Raw genomic sequence first — 20,000 nt, forward strand, 5'->3', positions numbered from 1 at the left:
GTCATTTCAGATATCATCACATCCCACTGAAGGAGAGAGTAAAGATAGCTCAAAACTGGTATGACGGTGTCTGTAAAAGGGCTATTCCTCTCAAATGGAGAACAAAGTAAGTGATTACACTGTTTGTGCAAAATGATTGTCAGTAAGACAAGACTTTTGGGGCCATTCCCCTTGATTTCAAATGTTATGCTAAACTGGGCTAACCATGCCTTGACTCTTATCCATACTTAAAACAAAGACATGATATTAATATCTATCTTTTAATCTAATTCTCAGTAAGAAAGCAAATAAACTTATATCACAACATTTTAATTATTTTGCATTCATTCTTAAATCACTTACAGTTCTCTTCAATCACACATCTTGTTTTCAGATTGTTACCATGGTTGCAGCTAGATGGAGATGTACTGTTTCTGTCTCAAGCTGCGGACATTGGAGTTTACCCTCTACGCCAAGACCATGGAAGGCTCCAGCGCAACCCACTCAAAATCTATTCGGGCCACAAGGGCGATGTCTGCAGATTTGTTCTGACAGACTCTCACCTGATCAGTGGTGGAAGGTAGTTCATACTCTACTAGTTTTCATTTTAACTTTATTGAGCGTGGATGTACGCTCAATAAAGTACATCATATGGGTACTAAAGCAATCATTTGTACGTTTTTATTAAGAAATGGTTTGTGACTCTGTCTAAAGATTTTATACTTGCTGTCTTAAACACTTGAACACAGGAACTTGTTTATAGGGAGAATAGTATGAGCTTATTCTTCAGCAGGTTAAAATGGTTATCATTTTTCAAAATGTGTGTCACAGCCAGACCCTCTGGGAGCAATGAGGACTCACCTTGCGATAGTTCACACCAATTTTGATTTAAAACTTCATTTTTAACAAAATAGAAACAAATGTTAATGTCCAGTGTGATTGAGAAAGCCAGTTAACTGCAGGGAGCCGAGAATGCTGAATTTAAAAAAGCAAAACAAGCAGTAGAAAGATCTGGCCAAAGAAGGCCCAGGCAGAGCTACAGGCTTGCCTGGGGGAGAGCAAGCATGTGTGACCTGAATGGAAATGTCATGTTAGCCCAATGCTCTGAGTTGTACATGAAAAAACCTGATATTTGTGACAAGATAGATGAAAAGATTGTGTAGGTTGTGGTCACTGAGGGCTGAAGTTACTGCTTTGAACACAGGAACCAATGCAAACATCACAATACTAAAACCCAAGCTGAGTCACAAGGTGACACACTGTTTGTGTATTTCATGCAGTAACCATATTCTCTATTTCTTTCTATTGATAACATACATGTATTGGGGTTTTTTACTACTTCACTTAGTTTAGTTCTGTGATGTATGTTTTATTACTTAAAAAAAAGAAAAAGGAGGCATGTTCATCTGCAATGTATGATGATGATACAATACTTCAAAATGAAAATATTTGAAAGAGGAAGTGCTGCTGTAGATATGGCGTCTAGGTCTTTGTGATTTAGCCTCAGATTTCACTTGTTTATGACACCTCCACAACGCTACACAGATGTAACTAAAGCAGGTTGTGTCCTGCTTTCATTTATGTCCCCCATAGTAACTAATTCACATTGTGAAGTAGAGTGACAATGGACTGTGTAGATTCTTACATAGCTTGAGTTATATTCAGCTTCCACCATGTCTCATTACTGAATAGGAGACCACTGCTGTGTAATTACTGTGTTTCTGTTCTTTCATTCACCGTGTCAACAAAAGTTTAACCTGGCTCAACTTTTTTCACAAATATATGTATATATATATATATATATATATATATATATATATATATATATATATATATATATATATATATATATATATATATATATATATATATATATATATATATATATATATATATATACATAGATGGCCAAGATCATGTTTTGGAGAGTTGAAACCAATAAGTTTCATCTCCTAGCTCATTAACATAAGATGTTTCTGTCATGACTAATGAATTGAGACTGTGATGCATGAGCAAAAAGCTAGATGACATAACTCTTAATGATTCCTTTTATAGATTCTTACTGTACTTCCCTGCCTGAAAAGAACCACTTGTCTCTTGATTACAGCAAATGGAAAAGCTTTAATGTGCTGACCATATATTGATATATTGTTCTTTGCTTTACATAAAATTGTTTAGCAGGTAAGCTTTAGTCAGGGAGAAGGTCAGACAGAGAGCCTTACCCATATTGCAGGAGGATGATAAAAAGAGCAAATAGGTTTTTCAATAGTGGCTCATGTCATCCTTATATTTAGCCAATTCAGATACTATCCTTTTTCATAAAATAATAACTGTTTTTGTCTTTGTCAGTGATGGCAAGATCCTGGTCCACAGTAGGAGGAGTGACATGACAGTGGAGTTATATGGTCACAACCAAGAAGTAAACTGCTTGGATTCCAAAGATGGACTCATCATTAGTGGATCCAGAGATCAAACAGCCCGGGTCAGTACATCTCTACAGTTTTACAGTATTATTGAAATGCAAAATGCCATTAGGTTTTCTATCCACATTTTCTTTGCAAGCAAACTCAAAAGCAGACCTCATTGCTGTGACACATTTGCAACTCTTCAGGAGTTTAGTATATATGTACATGCATCATAAATAGTATGTAATGGAGACTTTTCTGTAATTCTTCCTGTAGATTTGGACTTTCACTTCCAGCTGTCGCAGAGATACAATTCCCATGTATGACAGAGTGTGGTCTGTTGGTATTAGTCCGGCACTGAGGTAATCATTTGCTCAGAATCACTCACAACAGCGTTTACTTACGCCTCGACAAATGTGGCTGTGTTACACACATACTGTGGGATGAATGTGTGGATTAATTAGTCCTGAGATCGTTCAGTTACTTGCTCCATTCCAACAGGAATTCTTTCTTTTTTTTGAGAACTGCATTTTGTGGCTTGCTTCTTTAGCTTCATTTCCATCCTTGCATTGATCACACACTCATTTCCCATTATTGTAGTTTTGTATATATTGTTAGATGTATTATTCACTCTGTTCATATCAGATCATCTCTGGCAAGACCAACTGGTAGACATTAACAACATTAAGTCTTACAAACATAAATTGTACATGTTAGAACATACACTTTAACAGAGAATGGTAAAGGTTCCTACAACATCTTACCAATGTAAGTTGTTGTGATATCCATAAAGGCACTGAGTGAATTCTCTTGAGAGAACAGAACAGAATTCTTGTAGTGGCTGTTTTAAAGTGCCTTTGATTTCTCAGCCATGTTTAGCCCCAGACAGTTAATAACACCCACTCACTTACATCACTGATGACATGCTAGCAAACAAATGCAGAGGGCTGTAACAGTATCCTGACTTCATCACCTGCTAGTCCAGCAGAGAGGCAGGTGATTCTCCATCTGGCTACAGAGTGGAAACATCACAGGTCCAGGGGCTTTCCCCTATCACTAAATAACTCACCCTTGCTTTACTGCTTAACAGTGATTAAAACTGTGAAGGTAATGTTAGCTCTTGTCATTTTCAAATAGCAATGATCTTGTTCCCTTTATACAGTATTTTACCTAAAGTAAATACATTTTTTAGGTGATCTGCCAGTGTTTTATACTGCTACATTATATACTTTTGAAAACAGAGACAGGAGCTAAAACTGCCTTTTTCAGACAGAGGCTAAACTGAGGGGCTGCATAAGGAGTCAGTATAGGATAAATAAGGATCTTCTTTTTTGAACTGTAAATCATTCAAAGGTTTTCCAGGTTTTCCAGAAAGGAGCCCCAAAATAAAAAATATAGAGGCAGAAATATGCATGTTGTGTCCTCTTTATATGTGTCCTTGTACAAGAGCTCATTTATTCCTGAAATTGGAACTGCTGCACACAAGGAAATAAGAAATTCAGTGTATCCACAAGCATGCATGGTGGCCTTGTCTGTCTGGTCCAGGTTTCAGAGCAGCTCTCTGAGATCTGAGAGCAACAGGCAGATTATCCACATCATTAATTCTCCAATTTGCTGGCTGAAATAGCAGACCGTGCCTCAGCCTGCCACCCCCTCATAATGGAAACCTGCTCCCTACCTCTCACTGACCAACGGCCTGGTTAATTAAAACTTTTCTGGAAACCAGGTGTCAACTCACTGATACCCACTTCTGCAAAGAGTCTGCAAACAACTCACCTCAGCATACTGAAAGGATAGGAGACTTTTTTCACCTCAGTGGCTAAAAGTCACAAAGAATATGAAAGTAGAAATCATAATATAGTAAATCTGGCCCTGCAACAGAGAATTAGGTTTGAACAAAAAAAGTACGGCATTTCATATCAGACCGAAACTACTACAGCAGTAAGCAGGACAGTTACACACTGTCCTATTTTTTCTCATATGTATTCACATTGTTTAGATCTTTAATATACATGCATGGCTACTACTGTATGGTTATAGTATTGGTATACCATCGGTTAGGGAAAGAACACCTCCATACCCTTTAACATTCCACCTGCAGTAATACTGAGCAATGGATGTAAACCACGTGCTGCATTGTGTATATTGTTTAAGCTAATCAGACAGCTGTCATGTTGGCAGGTTTTTAGCATGAAAGCACTATAGGAAAGTATATATAACATTACAGCTTAAACAAATGAGATGTCCTGATGATACAGGTAATGAACTGCATGAAAACCACTGAACTCCAACTCAGATGAAACATGATATAAAAATGTTCTGTTGTCTTTCATGTAAGCCCATATGCCAACGGTATCTTGGTGTGCCGTCACTGTGGATTGATGTCGGTATACAAACCTTCTTTTTCAGAAGCATCACATCAGTTCTACTATACCATGACTACTTCTTTAACTCTACAGTGCATTCAGTGCGTGTTGCAGGCATAAAGTTACACATGTTAAGTGACATTGACTCCAAACAGTGTGTGTGTATTGTCAACAAACTCAAGGAAAATCAATTTACTTAGACCTGGTAATCTATAGCTGTTACACTAGTCCAGGCACACACACACACACACACACACACACACACACACACACACACACACACACACACACACACACACACACACACACACACACACACACACACACACACACACACACACCTCATCATCCCACCTCTTTTTCTATCCACATGTTCTGTTGTTAAACTGGATATCATCTCAAGGTCTGTTGATGAGGATTATTGTGGCTGCAGTGAAATGCCAAGGCTGTTAGAGGACAGTCACCCCAGATTGATCCTGTCAGTGGCTACTGACCTTGGCTTTTTTATCATTCCGGTTGCTTCTCTCACTTGTATTTTTTTCCAATCCATATACTCTGTGTCCACTGGTGGAGCTCATATTGGACAGGGTCAGTGAAATATGACGAGGCCCTTCAGTAGGTGGCAGGGTTGAAATAGGGTCAGTGAAGTTTTTATCATACTGTTATTTTTGTTACTTCTTTCTGTTGTTGTCTCTCTGTGGGTAAATCTCTATTGTTTTCATTAGTTCCTTCACCCTCTATTGCATGGCGATGCCATATGGCAACAATTATTTTATCTCGATTTTACTAAAAGGCAGTAATATAAAATCCATTTTTTACTGTTTTATTGTGAAAAGGTAGGTCTTTTAGTTTGATAGAACAAATCATTGATCACATCACACTAACAGGATATGCTGTTTGCACCTTCTTTTTCCATGGACATGGGCACTGAAAAAGTCAGGATTTGAAGGTGCCCAAAGAAGCTAATTGTTCAATATTTAGGCAAAATACCTTCAAGAAAAAAATGTAAATACTTTCTGGGACAAGTTAACTAAGGATTTTCATCATTAGAACCAATTTAGATGTGAGAAGTTTTTTGTAAAATGGTCAAATTAATTTGTTGCCATATGGCAACATTATGCAAATCTAGAAGTGATTTGTGTGCATTCAACCTATTGGACTGTAATTGACTTACATAGAACTAGACTACTCTGAGACTAAGTTTACAACGTTCGATTACATTTATAAGGAAAACAATAACATTTTCATGTATAGTTTGTCATTTCAGACATTTTGTAACTGTAATGTATTATTTGCTTTATAAATGACACCACTGGAAATCATAGTTTTACCACATGGAACTGCAATATCCCACCCAAATTATGTTGGTCTACTTTTGTGCACATTTGTAGTCAAAGGGCATAAAGTATTTTCTTCTTAGAAGATAATTTGTCTTAGATGCTTTACAAGTGGCAAATACACTGTGACATATACTCCAGATAGTATGACAATTGTACCTGTAATCAGTATTTTGTGCTATTTTTTGACAGTCTAGCCAGTTTACATATGCTGCCTTTATCCAGAGAACATTTAAGTCAGGGCAAAGTTAGATTTTCTACCAGAGGAGAGTGAGGATGAGCTAGAGGGCAATGATGAGGAGAACCATGTTGTCTGAACCAAGATGAGAGCAGTTGTTTCAAGTGTACCCTGTTCCTGTTCCTCTGCATCATCAGAGACAGGGACCTGCCTGCTAGCCATTTGACACAGGGGGTGAAACATGTTGATGGTGACTAAATTAAATTAATATATAAAATATGAATAATTACAGGGAATTAGATTGAAAAAAAAGAAATGTTTTGGAAAATGATGTCTCTGTGTCTTATAACGGGTGTATGTAACGATCGTATTACAATGTTATTATTACCATACATTACAAATAACAGTTGCAATTTAATTAATTTAACTGTGTAACTATTGTATGATACATTCTTTTTTGAATTTTTTTAAATGTGAACTTCAGTATGTGAACACTATGGCCACTTCAGGTCTAATTCATTTAATTCAATTTATTTTAATAGATTCCTTTCATTTGTTACATTTTGAATACTTTAAACTTGTACTTTTGTACAACTTTTCATCTTCAGCCAAATAAAATTAAAAAAAGATTTTGCAGCTTTTCAAAATTGGACTTTTAATATTTATGTCCAAAAATACACAGAACACAGGTGTAGCTTTCATTTAAACACTTGACTACATCTGGATTGGACATGTAGTGTATTAGGCAGTGATATGTTCAAATCAAATCAATTATGCAACTATAAAAGTAGCAACAAATTGAGATTGTAACACTGTAAATTGTCTAATAGCAAAAATTTCCATTGAGTGGATCAGTTGTTTGATTTACTCTCTTGATTTTACATTTGTATGTTTTGGGTAAAAAGCATCTATATTTTGATGTACAAATAATATTATCTTAAGGGTTCATTAGCACTGGATGTCAATCACAGTTCAGATTGTAAGCACAATTTGTACCCAGCCTTCATTTGTCTGTGCTGTCTGCCAGCTATTATTTTGAATAGCAGATTTTATTGAAGGATTTCCAATAGATTCTGTTAGTGGTGTGTTCATGCTTCTGTGTCTCTCTTTCCTGCTGTATTTTTGGTATGTGCATGGCCAGGAAATAGGAAGCGGGGCAGGCAGTTAGCTAATAGTTGACCAAGGTTTTTTCCTGTTCTCATTCAAACAAGACTCAACAGGTTGAAGTTTGGGCTGGGCAGCTGCAGGGCTGCAGTGGCAGGTCACCGCTGATAGTGTTTCCTGGACAAGGCTGGCAGAAGGCTGGTTGCTTGTCCATTTAATAGTTATCTTCTGTGGATATTATGCTTTTCTTCCAAACTGTCAGTCTAGGTTCATAGTGCTGGGAACCACTACTAGGTATTACTGTGGTGGAAATATTTTTTTATGACTACAGTTTTGTGAATTAACTGGAACTCCTCTTACTATAATGAAGTAAGATTTGCCTATTGATTTAGCTTTGATGGTCACTAATGCCAAGTAGCAAACAGACAGTAATGCATATGCTTACATAAACATATATAACTAAACATACAGTGCTGGGAAAAAGTATTTCCCCCTTACTGAACATCATTTTTTGCATATTTATCACACTTAAATGTTTCAGATCATCAAACTTATTTTAATATTAGACAAGATAACCTGAGTAAATACAAAATGCAGTTTTTAAATGATGATTTCATTTATTAAGGGAAAAAGCTATCCAAACATACCTGGCCCTATGTGAAAAAGTAATTGTGATTAACCACATTGTTTGGAAAGTTGAGTTCAGTTTTACTAGCCACACCCAGGCCTGATTACTGCCAGACCTGTAGAATCAAGAAATCACTTAAATAGAAGCTATCTGAAAAAGTGTAGTAGGCTAAAAGATCTAAAAAAAAACACATCATGCCACGATCTAAAGAAATTCAGGAACAGATCTATCATCTATCAGTCTGGAAAGGGTTAAAAAGCCATTTTGAAGGCTATGGGACTCCAGCGAACCACTGTGAGAGCCATTATCCACAAATGGACAAAACTTAGAACAGTGATGAACCTTCCCAGGAGTGGGCTGCCTTCCAAAATTACACCAAGAGCGCATCAACGACTCATCCAGGAGGTGACAACAGAACCCAGAACAACCTTGAAAGAACTGCAGGCCTAAAAAAAAGAAAAAGAAATGTAAGGTTTTGGAGTGGCCTAGTCAAAGTCTGGACTTTAATCTGATTGGGATACTGTGGCATGACCTTAAACAGGCTGTTCATGCTCGAAAACCCTCCAATGTGGCTGAATTAAAACAATTCTGCAAAGAAGAATGGGACAAAATTCCTCCACAGCGATGTGAAAGACCTATTGCCAGTTATCACAAACGCTTGATTGCAGCCAAGGGTGGCACAACCAGTTATTAGGTTTAGGGGGCCATCACTTTTGCTCATGTGTGATATAGGTTTTGAATAACTCTTTACCTTCAATGAATGGAAGGATCATTTAAAAGGTGAATTCTGTGTTCACTCACATTGTCTTTTTCTTAAATCAAAGTGTAGGTTAGGGTTAGAGGGGGTAAATACTTTTTCACAGCACTGTAAATAAACCTGATTGTTCATATCTTGACTTATGTATGATCATAATAGTGTCCGTGTTTCTGATCGTCTGTGTTCATGTCAGTACTGACTGAGTTTAATACATCAGATAGAAAAAGGTGGGTGCTGTGACTTTTCATTACAATGTACAGTTGAAGATACCCTGCAGGATTCATCTCTCCGTCTGACCACTGGTAATGGGACACAAGAGGGACAGTAAAGTGTTCAGGTCATTTTTATATAAAGTCACAGTGACAGTCTGAAGAGGTCAGAGTTGTAACAGTACTGTAATGCTTCAAACTGTCTGATTAGTGAAATAATGCAGCAGCACATTAGACGGATTAGATATGCGTCTTTTTCTGCTGTCTCAGGAGCTCTGTGATACATATATCACTCATCACCTGTTATGCACAAAGAAAACTAAAATCAGTATTATTAAATAATGAAACACCTGTGGGGACAATTTCACATGTCCTAAGAAATGTCACACACTGATAACTAACTAATACCCATACTAATAACTAACCAGTAATAAAGGTGGTGGATTAGAAAGCACAATATATCTTTCTGAAATGTAGTGAATTAAGAGTATAAAATGGAAATACTCAAGTAAAATAATTTCTGCTATCTTGAGTACTGTTCTTCACTTTTCTTCATTATATCATGACTGTTCAGCTCACCACGCCTTAGTATGCCTCAAACAGTGTCTGAAACCTGCTCTATGTGACAGAAATAGACCAATCCAACAATCACACCATCTTTATACAGTGATAGGTCAGCTGTGTGAAGGCGACACAAAACCTCACACTCACGCTCTTTTTTGTGTCTCGCCACCACTGGCCATTTAGAACAGGTATAAACACTTCTGCCCTATAGACCTGTTTGAATAACTTGTCATAGGAACCAGTTTATTTCCAGCATATTGAACCCTTCACACTGCTGCTTCTTGCACACCAGGTGTCAAATATTGTGTAAGCATTGTGGCTGTTTCTGTAACAGACCTGTCATATCTGAACAAGGCATCAGCCTACTTGAACAGATTGAGCAATGTATGCAAAAAGATCAAACATGCAAGTTTACATATTCTGTGTCCAGGGATGGGAATTGATCAAAGTTAGCCTAGACGCAACTGTTTTATCATATCCACTGTTTATCAATGACCTGCTGATGAATATTTGAAACGTAACAGGTAGATAAGTAGATATATGTTCCGCAGCCAAAAGTTAACTGAATTCATTCATTTGAAAGCATCTTCCGGTCTCCCTACTGTATGAGAATAACGGTGGGGGTGGTGTGCTCTGCTGTTGTTAACGTTATATATTTCTATCTATATGCACCGTTAGCTGCGGGGAATAGTTATCACTGTCCAACACGCTGAGTGGCTGCAGGGTTGTTGAGGTGAGACAGACTAAGCACGAGTTCTTTTCTTCACCACAGAGTTGGTTTAAGTAGCTGCTCTCGTTTGTTGCTGCTCCACTCTGCTAACGTTAGCGTTAGCTGAGTGACGGTGTACAACGTTCAAACTAAACTTCATGTTCGTCTCACAAAGTTATTTAGTCAGTAAGTCAAAACATGTTTGCAACTGCTGCTGTTTTTGAAGATGAACTACAAGTTAACTGAAGGTAACATCAGAGTGTGTGCTGTAGACAGTCTGGAGGCTGCACTGCTCTCACACGCCTGGGCATTGATGATAGGAATCGATAAGCATGGAGGAATACACTTACGATGGATGGGACAGTTTGGAATCAGTTCTACACTGGATTTTCAATGGTTTTCAATTCCCATCCCGATCTTTGTCTGAAAAGAACATAAAGGTGGCTGTATAGTCCTTCAGACATGCTTGTTGGATGTTGGAAATGCCCATTAAACCCTTTTTCCCCAGCATCTTTACGATAGCCGATAAGGGGTAGCTGTGCACAGTCATTTCTTATAACTTCTAAAATAGACAAGTCTCTCAGCTCTCCTTTTTCATTGCTCACACAGCACACTAACAGGTATGGGTTAAAAAATGCATGGGGCTGTGTTGGTGTGTCCGTGTCTTATAAGTTACTGGTGAGACAGTGATATACAATCCAGGAAGTCCAGTTGGAGCTACAGATGAATGTGTTTAAAGGTTTATCAGAAACCAAAACACTGCAGTGGTTTATGATACTCACAGACAGGATTTTACAACTCTGGAAAGTTATCACAGTGTAAATATTTTATCTTTCATCGCGTCTGTTGTGAGGCAAACAGCAGAAATCCAGCATTCATGTTGACAGGAATGTGAACTTGCATTGAAATGAATGAGAGGGCTGTGTTTGTTCATGCAGAGCTTATGTTGGTCTGAATGCATCCTAACAATGGTGGATTTTTCTTTAACAATTGCAATCCCAGGCAATAAGAAACATTTCTCACCAAGAGAAAGCAGCGATTTGTTCATTTGGGTTTGATGCTCTCTGCCTCTGTCAAGTAGCACAGAGCCAGTAATGTGTGCACATTTCTCTGCCAGTTTCTTGCCAAACTAGATAGGTATCCTGACTTGGAGCTGGGATGGGGTTTGGTATTGGGGGTACGCTACATTGACCACTAGTGTAGAAAAAAGGGGGGCTGGGCAGAAGCCACTGAAGGGAGAAGCTACCCTGAAGAGAGGTGAGAACAGGGAGGGGACCAGAATTGTTTTGTCTAGAATTCCTCAAGCACAACTACAAAGATGTTGCAAGGGCCAAAAACGCCTTTGAAAGTTTCCAAAAGGAGAAAATGATTGTTGGATAAACCGTCCCCAATTCGCCACTTTCTCACCACCACCGGGGGAGGACGACCTTTGACCTCCAGTATCAAAGTACAGGGTGACGCCACAGCAGCCACCCAGCCAGCCAGAGCTGGCCCTCTCTGACAGCACCCCACCACCACCACCCAGCCTCACACACTCCAATTTCACCCCCTCTGCCCTGCCCCACTCAACCGCAAGAAAAAGCCTGAAATTCATGTCTTTCTCTTTGGTCTCTCCCGAGCCGTCCCTGTGGCTCAGGAGTCAAGAATTCAATTAGTTAAAAAAAGAGAAGAAAAGAGTGAGGCTGCAACAATGCAGCGATAAGGGGGCAGAATGTGCGTTCCCACACGCTAAATACAGGGCGCTTTCCCTGGGGCCCACAGAGCCAGAGGACCCGCACCGCAGGAGGCGAGAATAATCACAGCTCCCTCTGAACCCCCTCATTACACACACACACACACACACACACACACACACACACACACACACACACACACACACACACACACACACACACACACACACACACACACACACCTTACATTCCTTACACACATAGATAACTTCATGCAGACACACATTACAGACATTCCCTTGAAGAGACACACCTTGCAGAAAACCCTGCACACAAAAACATATACTGAGAGAAACTTCCAGCATACAAACATACACACGTGTACACACACACACACACACACACACACACACACACACACACACACACACACACACAACAAACACACAACACACACACTACATAAAGACCTCTCATTACACACTGGCTCATACAGGTGTTCTCGGGTCTCAGGTTTACCAGGGAAAAGTGTTCATGTATTCACTGTGCAAGATACAATACAATAAGTCTGTCTCCAAATCTTTGGAACAACTAATACTTGCAGACTAATATGATAGAAATGTATTCTTTCTTCTGTTGTCTTGAACTGTACATATACAGTATGTCACACTAAAATGTACAGATAACATACATTGGGCCCTATTTTTATGGAAGTGCACCTACCAGTGCAAGCATTGCTCTGACAGTCAGGTATTTCCCTGAACTCGGAACTAGCTTCCATTCATCTCACACTTGTCTGTGTGGTATTTTAGTGACTCTTGCATTGTGCATAGGTGGAAGGTTGCTATATGAAAAAGTTATGTCAAGTTATTTCAATATTTTAAAGCAGGAAAGTCAGTAAATCAGTCTGCACTGATGATTAAATGAATGTAGGTCCCTACATTATCTGCTGTCAACAGCTGCTATATATTGTTGTTACAGTTCATTAAATTCCTGCAGCATCTGAAAGCAGCAGGACTGATACGTTGATGCGTAGTGCTACGCCAGAGCACACTGTCGTTACACATGGTTGTCCTCTGTGTTTACCTTCATTAAATCTGATGCCACCAGACTGCTTCAGAACAAGCACACACACCTCCAAACACACCAGAAAGATCAATTATAACTTGATATTATACCTGTTTATGAAGAGATTTCAGCTTACAAAGGCTTTTCCATTTCTTCCGTTATTACAGTAAACAGCAACTGATAAAAAAAAAAAAAGAAAGATAAACAGAACTTACGCTGTATGTCTTTGGCTGTACATTTGTGATGATCGATGTTCATGTTATGGCTCTCTAGCCATTTCCTGAAGAATTTCCGTTTGTTGAGCTTTCATTATCAAACTTAACTGTGATTAGCATAGCTGTTTCAGAGCTATGAGAGAAGTAATGGGACTGACTGAGATAGTATTTACAGTTTCACAATTTCTAAGACACATTTCTTGAAGCTTTCCACCCTTCTCTCAAAACTGTAAACACAAAAGCCAATTGTCAACTACATTCACAAAGTTCTGTTTCTTCTTGCAAAATCAGTCGCCTCAAAACAGTTTTATCTGTGCTCAAAATCAAACAGTGTCTACAGATCATACACACAGCCAGTCAAAGTAAAAACACTACTGAGCATTCATTACACACTACATCAAAACAAGACAAACACATTGTTTAGAGCATGGAGCTCCATATATTATATCTTTTTATATTACAGTAAATGCATTTTGTGTTTTCCAAAAAAAATAGTTACAACTCAGTAACAGGTTAGATATTGCATGCTGCAAATATCCAGTATTGATCCAGTAGTCTGTGGATTCAGCACTTGGCTGTCTTTTTTTGTGTCTCCCTCTTAGAAACTATTGTTCCTTGATCTTGAGGATCAGCTTGGATTAAAGATTTCTTTGGTTCTTTCTCAACCATTCGAGCAATCCTTCTGTTCAATGTAGGGCCGATTTTCCTTTTGTGATCACATCCAAGGATGTTGGCTAAACTTCCATGGGCCTTAAACTTATACAAATATTGGCAGCAGTGGTCACAGGAACAACAAGCTCTTTGAGGATTTATGTTGACCATGATTGGCTGTTACCTTTTTTCTAATGTCTTCAGAGTACTGTCTGGTTTTCTTTCTGTTTTCCATGTTCAATGTATTCCATGATCAATGTGATGCACACCGTGGCACAAAACAGCAGAGTGAGTAATGTTCTCCTTTTAAACTGGCTGCATGAGTGATTCTAAGATAGAAAACACCTGTGATACTAATTACAACACAATATTCTTTCTTAAAGTATCACTACAAATCAATTATTCCTTACAACTTCTAAATGGTACCAATCATTTTGTCCAAACTTTTTTCAAATGTCTTTGTAGAGTAAGCATGAGTTCTTAAAATATCTTTTAATTTCATTTGAATAAAACACAATGGTAGGTAGGTAGGTAGGTTTTGCTAAAAAAAAAAAAAGAGCAATTCAATACATGGGCTGAGGCCTCTCAGCTTTTGGTTCAGAGAGTGGCGTTCAGTGTTTTAGCTATCCAGAAAAAGTGTAATAATCACCCCTGGATACTTATATCTTCACCCAACCCTTTTGCACATGGCGCTGCTGCACATATTTGAATGAAAATAGCAGGTGTGCATGGAGATGCCCGCACATACACCCAAGACCTGCCACACTGTGCATGCAGCTCATGTAAAATAGGGCCCATGAAGTGTTAAATTTGTGTAAGATGTCAGCTTTGTTAATATGAGCCTTCTATAATGACAAAGTTAAGCCTGATGTATAGAGTGAAAACCCTAAACAGAGGACAAATATTGTTTGTGTCTACTCATTAAGATTAGAGCTGTAACTTCAGTACCAATGAATCTGCTCCTTTTTTAATGTTCATTGTTTTCTCTATAATATATGGCTTGGTGGTGTGGTTGAAATCAATATCACTCTTTGGGATAAAACAATTATTGATTATTTTCAGCAACTATGATAATCAGTTAATCATTTACTCTTTTATCAAGCAACATTTCTAAACATGCTGTTTCCTCCAGCTCAAGGTGTGAGGATTATCACTGTAAGATATCTTTGTGTTTCTGACTGTTTGTCAGACAAAACCAGATACTTGAAGAACTTGGCTGGCGAATTGTAATGGGTGTTTCCCTTTGTTTTGTGACATTTCTAGACTAAATGATTCATTTATTTATCATAGCTCACTGATTAATTGAGAATGAAAACGATCCTTAGCTGCAGTCCTAATCACAACTTCATTGAGAAAACTTTTCCAATATCAATTTATCAATATAAATGTATGTCAAAATATAAAATTATATTGTAAAAGTATGCTAAATATATCCTAAGCAAAATAATCAAACTGATGCTCAATGCAGAAAAGTGTTCCACTGCATGCCTTTCTAATTTGTAAACCAAAACCATTCATTTAAAGAAATGTTGGTATCATTTATTTGGACATTGGAAATAAATAATTACAAGATCATTTACATAATTGCAGTTTTCAGATCCCAAATATATGTCTTGATATGTCTACTTGACTTACCTATTACTTTAAATTACTTTCATTTCATATAAAACAGAGAAAAGCAGTAAATATACTGAAGTGTTTTTGCTCAATAAACTTAAACAATTGAAATTGAATGACCACATATGTTGTAGATTTCTGACAGTTGTTTCAGTTCTAGATTTTTGCCAGAAGTTGTTCAGTGAATGTAGGTTTAAACGTTTTAGGATGTTGAGCTTTGTGTTCATTAAAGCAGCAGTTTAAACTGGATACCTGTTCAATATCATTTGTTTACAGCTTTTATTTTGTGTGTTGAGACATGTTTTAAAGAATCAACAAAATACTAAAGAAAACCTACTGTTTGCTAGACTTTTGCTAACAGTGTTAAAGTGTACATGAGTGGATTGATCTAAGCATCAGTGAGCCTAACAGTGTGGGAGTGTGTGATGTGTACTGGCAGCAGTGTTATTCATACAGCACATTATCCTAATGAGTGTCACTCCTACCTGATTTTAAGAAGGAGAAAGCTCTGTGATCACTGAAGCTCTGCTTCAAGTGGATCCCAATTTAAAACTTGTCAGTTGTGCTCCTCACTAACCCTGACCATGCAGACACTTGTCATGGAGACCACCTTTTACTGATTCACACCAAATGTCACCAAATGATTGTTCATTGTTCCTTCTGCTGATGTTGAATTAAAAAAGGATGTTTTCTCCTTTGTTTAAAGTAGTCTTTGGTTTTTCAAGAAAAATCGATCTAAAGCCTATAGTAATTGAATTAGTTGTTGAAAAGGACTAAGTGCAAATAGTTTGGCAGTGTTTTAGTGTGTTTAAGTGTGTTAGCTCCTGAGCATGGCCACAAAGTAATATCCATTCATTAGTGTCTTTTTTCCTGCAGAATAAGTTCAGTTGTTAAATCTTTAAAATGACATCTAGGTCTACTCCTCCTCCCTCATTAAAAATTACAAAATATTTGAATATGCAAGCTGGCCCTGCCCCTTTGATTGGGGCTGCTGATTAGATACAAACTTTAAGGATTATGTAATTTCTAAAAATGATTGTAGTGATATATAGGGGTGTGCGATATGATTATATTAGATCTTGACCAATTTAAATTTCTCCACAATCTGCCTTTACAGAGAGATGGTTAGTATTGGGCTTCATTGCACAGCTCTGTGACGTAGCACAGTCTGCTAGCAGGAGGCTAACAGATAACAGTGCCGACATTGTGAAAGCCTTGCTCTGCATCTCCAGTTTGGTGGTGAAATCTGCAGCAGTTTTAATGTCCTGCCAGGAAGCTCACCTGCTGCACAACATGTTAACCTGACAGCTGGCCTGCAGTTAAAGGCCACCGTTTAGCTATTAGCTCGTCTGCTAGTTGGTAGCACTAACTTCTGTCATGGTGCTAGCTAGTGTGATGCCAGCTCTGGTGTGCTGTGTTGGGCAAACTATCAACGCTTCTGCACGTCATTTGCTTTGCAGCTGTGAAATTAGTTTGGTTTTACTTACTACATTTTAAACAAGTCCAAATAGACTGTTAATCCTTTTTAATGCAGCTTTGCACACCTGCTCCTGTTTATTTATGGAATTGTTGTTGCATGATTGTCATGAGTTAACTCGCGATTAATCACAAATTAATCATAGTTTTTTTTTTCTAAATGTACTTTAAAAGGATATTTTTCAAGGTTTTAATAGTCCTATTAACATGGGAGTGGATACATATGTTTTCTTTATGTTTATACATAAATATACACATATATATTATGAAATACTGCATGCTCCAAATAGTTAGTCAGTTAGGAAATAAATTAGTTACATTCACTCACCCGTTCACACACACACACACACACACATACACACACACACACACACACACACACACACGACTACAGAAGAATGTAATAAGAGCAAAATACACACACTGTCTCTCTCTGGGCGTACTCACACTAGGCAATTGTACCGTGCCCAAGCACGTTTGCCCCCTAAAGTCCGGATTATTTGGCTAGTGTGAGTGCAAGTGTTGTTTGTTCTCCATCTTGCTGCAACCGGGTAATAACAACAGTCACTTAGTGATGACGTTGCGCCATGCGTATGTCGTATATCAACGTGATGACGGATGCAACCGTGCCTGAGTACACTTGGTTTTTGGGTAATGTGAGTGCGGGCCAGTGGGGGACAGGGGAGGGGGGGCATCCGTGACATGCTAGTGTGAGTGCGCCCTCTGTCTCTCTCTCTCTTTCTACCTCTCTCTGCTACATCTATTCTCTCTTCCTCATTCACACACACACACACACACACACACACACACACACACACACACACACACACACACACACACACACACACACACACACACACACACACACACACACACACACTCACACTCCTTTAGCGAGCGGGAGGAGGTCTCTCTGTATCAGCTGTATGTTTGGTATTTGAGACTCTGCTTGTTAACCTAATCATTACTGCTGCATCGCGTCCTAATTTACAAACTACAGGCCGGGTCACTGTTAAAATGAATCTGCATTAACTTGTTAACTTTGACAGCCCTAGTTTTAATGTACATGTTTGTGAGTCTTTCAGGGGAACATGATTTTATGTTGTTTGTGAGCCCCTAACTTAAGACACATTTCTGTCATTATGTGGTAGACAGTAATGCTTTTTTAAATCGAGCACTGTTCAAGAATCGTGATAAGATCGTGGATCGTGATCCTGCCTCAAAAAATGATATGATATTTTTGCACTATTGCCTACCCCTTGTAATATATTTGTAGAAATATAATAGTTGCAGCTCTTCTACCACAGCATTTAACATATAACTGGTTTCATTATATTTTTTAAATTGGGTAAGGTGGCACATCCTCTGATCTGATCAATGTCATGAGGAGGAGGGTCTGTCCTAGGCAGCATGACGGAGACCACATAAGGGTGTCAGGGAACTCCCTACTGGCCTGCTCCGCCATTTTCCTGACTGCCTCAGCAGTGTCCTTACAGAGGCTGTGCAGGTCATTTGTTCATATGGATCACCAGGTATTGAGGTTTTCAGAGCGTCTTTTTTTTTAGCAGCTTCATTGCCTTGCATGTGGTGCTGCAGTATTTAGATAGCACTTTCCAACCAGAAAGATTCCTGTTTGTGCCACTTGCTCCTCAGGCTGAGTGAAGGGAAGCTGTGATGAGCAGGGCTGGCTGTGTGGGTCTATCAGAAGGTGCCAGGCTGTTGTTGCACTGGATGCAGAGAAGATAGGGTATTTATAGAGGCTAGGCAGGGGTTTGGGACACTGGAGGGGAAAGTCCACATCTCTGTACTTGTCATTATGTGGACTGATTAAAGTTTGTCTGTCAGGTGTTGGACTTTCCTGGTGAAGCTCGCTTCTCTCCTCTCAGCATCCTCCTTCACATTGGCTTACTAAGCACAGAACACACTGCTCTCCTTTTTGAGTGACTCTAGACGTCCTCTGAGGTCAGATGCCAAGGCCTGGTTGTCTCTCTTGATGCTGGAGCTCCTCTTTAAGCTGTTGCAGTGTTGTCTGGGGGGTCAGACAGCCTGGCCCGGGTCACCTCTATTAATTGAGCAAGTTCCAGCTTCAGCAGGGCCATACTCTCGTTCAGATGGTTGGTGGAGCTGGCAGGTGTGGGAGTGGCAAAGGTGGACATGATGTCAGGGTTCTCTACATGGGCTCTCATCTTCTTCCCAGTCAGAGGAGACATTGATCCTCTGTGTCAACCACAGCTTTCAACAGGGATAAGGTCTCTTCAAAGGATTCCAGGTGGGCTTCATCCCTTGGACTGTGATCTTTCCTTTGATGTAGTATGTGATGGTAAGCATTGGTTGTGTTAGCCTTCTCACTGACCATCATTTTGACAGACAGGGTTTTTCATTTTTTAATGATGATAAAACGTTTTATAGTCTTTGTTTTCATTCATTCTTTTTTTTTTTTTTTTTTAACTAATTGGTGCAGCTGCTGATGATGATTGTAAAAACATTTGTTTCTGTCATGGAGTGAGCTACAGAGTGATGTGTCTTATATATGATCTTAGGCTGAGCTTTCTTGCAATTATTCTCTCTCACACAGGCTACATGATGTGCCACCAGCTGTGTTTGTCATTTATTGCACCAGCTAACAACATGAAGCCTGCTACCATTACCTGAATGCTGCTCTTGGTCATTTTAGCCATTTTATTTATTCATTTATTTTTGTAGAGCATAGAGAGAGAAAGGTTTCAAGCTGAGCTTTAGTGAATCAATATTTTGCCAAATGGGAACTGCTTCTGAAATTGAACAACCATCAGAACCCATATGGTGTGACCATATGGTGGGCATTTTAGGAAGAAAGTACAATTTATTTATATAGGGCTTTTCATAGACATTAGTCACAAAGTGCTTTACATGAGCATGATGCAACATATAAAGATAAAGAAACATAACAGAAGAGGTGACCTCCCAAGTCACTTGACTAAAAGAGCAAAATTAACAAACACAATACACAAATAATATTAATGATGATATTATTATTATTATTATTATTATTATTATTATATGATGATATTTCATCATCATATAA

The 20,000-nt window shown here is 38.6% G+C and overlaps 1 protein-coding gene across 1 annotated transcript in view; it reads left to right on the plus strand.

Moving 5' to 3' along the window:
* The window catches only part of fbxw4 (F-box and WD repeat domain containing 4), a 57,668-nt gene that overhangs the window by 8,595 nt on the left and 29,073 nt on the right, over positions 1-20,000 (plus strand). Inside the window, exons 2-5 of the mRNA XM_062430440.1 lie at positions 11-106; positions 374-559; positions 2,329-2,461; positions 2,661-2,746. Of these exons, the coding sequence (XP_062286424.1) occupies positions 11-106; positions 374-559; positions 2,329-2,461; positions 2,661-2,746 (501 nt within the window). The remainder of the gene's footprint in view (positions 1-10; positions 107-373; positions 560-2,328; positions 2,462-2,660; positions 2,747-20,000) is intronic.

The sequence above is a fragment of the Scomber scombrus genome, chromosome 12 (genome assembly GCF_963691925.1).
Source record: "Scomber scombrus chromosome 12, fScoSco1.1, whole genome shotgun sequence".
Lineage (NCBI taxonomy): Eukaryota > Metazoa > Chordata > Actinopteri > Scombriformes > Scombridae > Scomber > Scomber scombrus.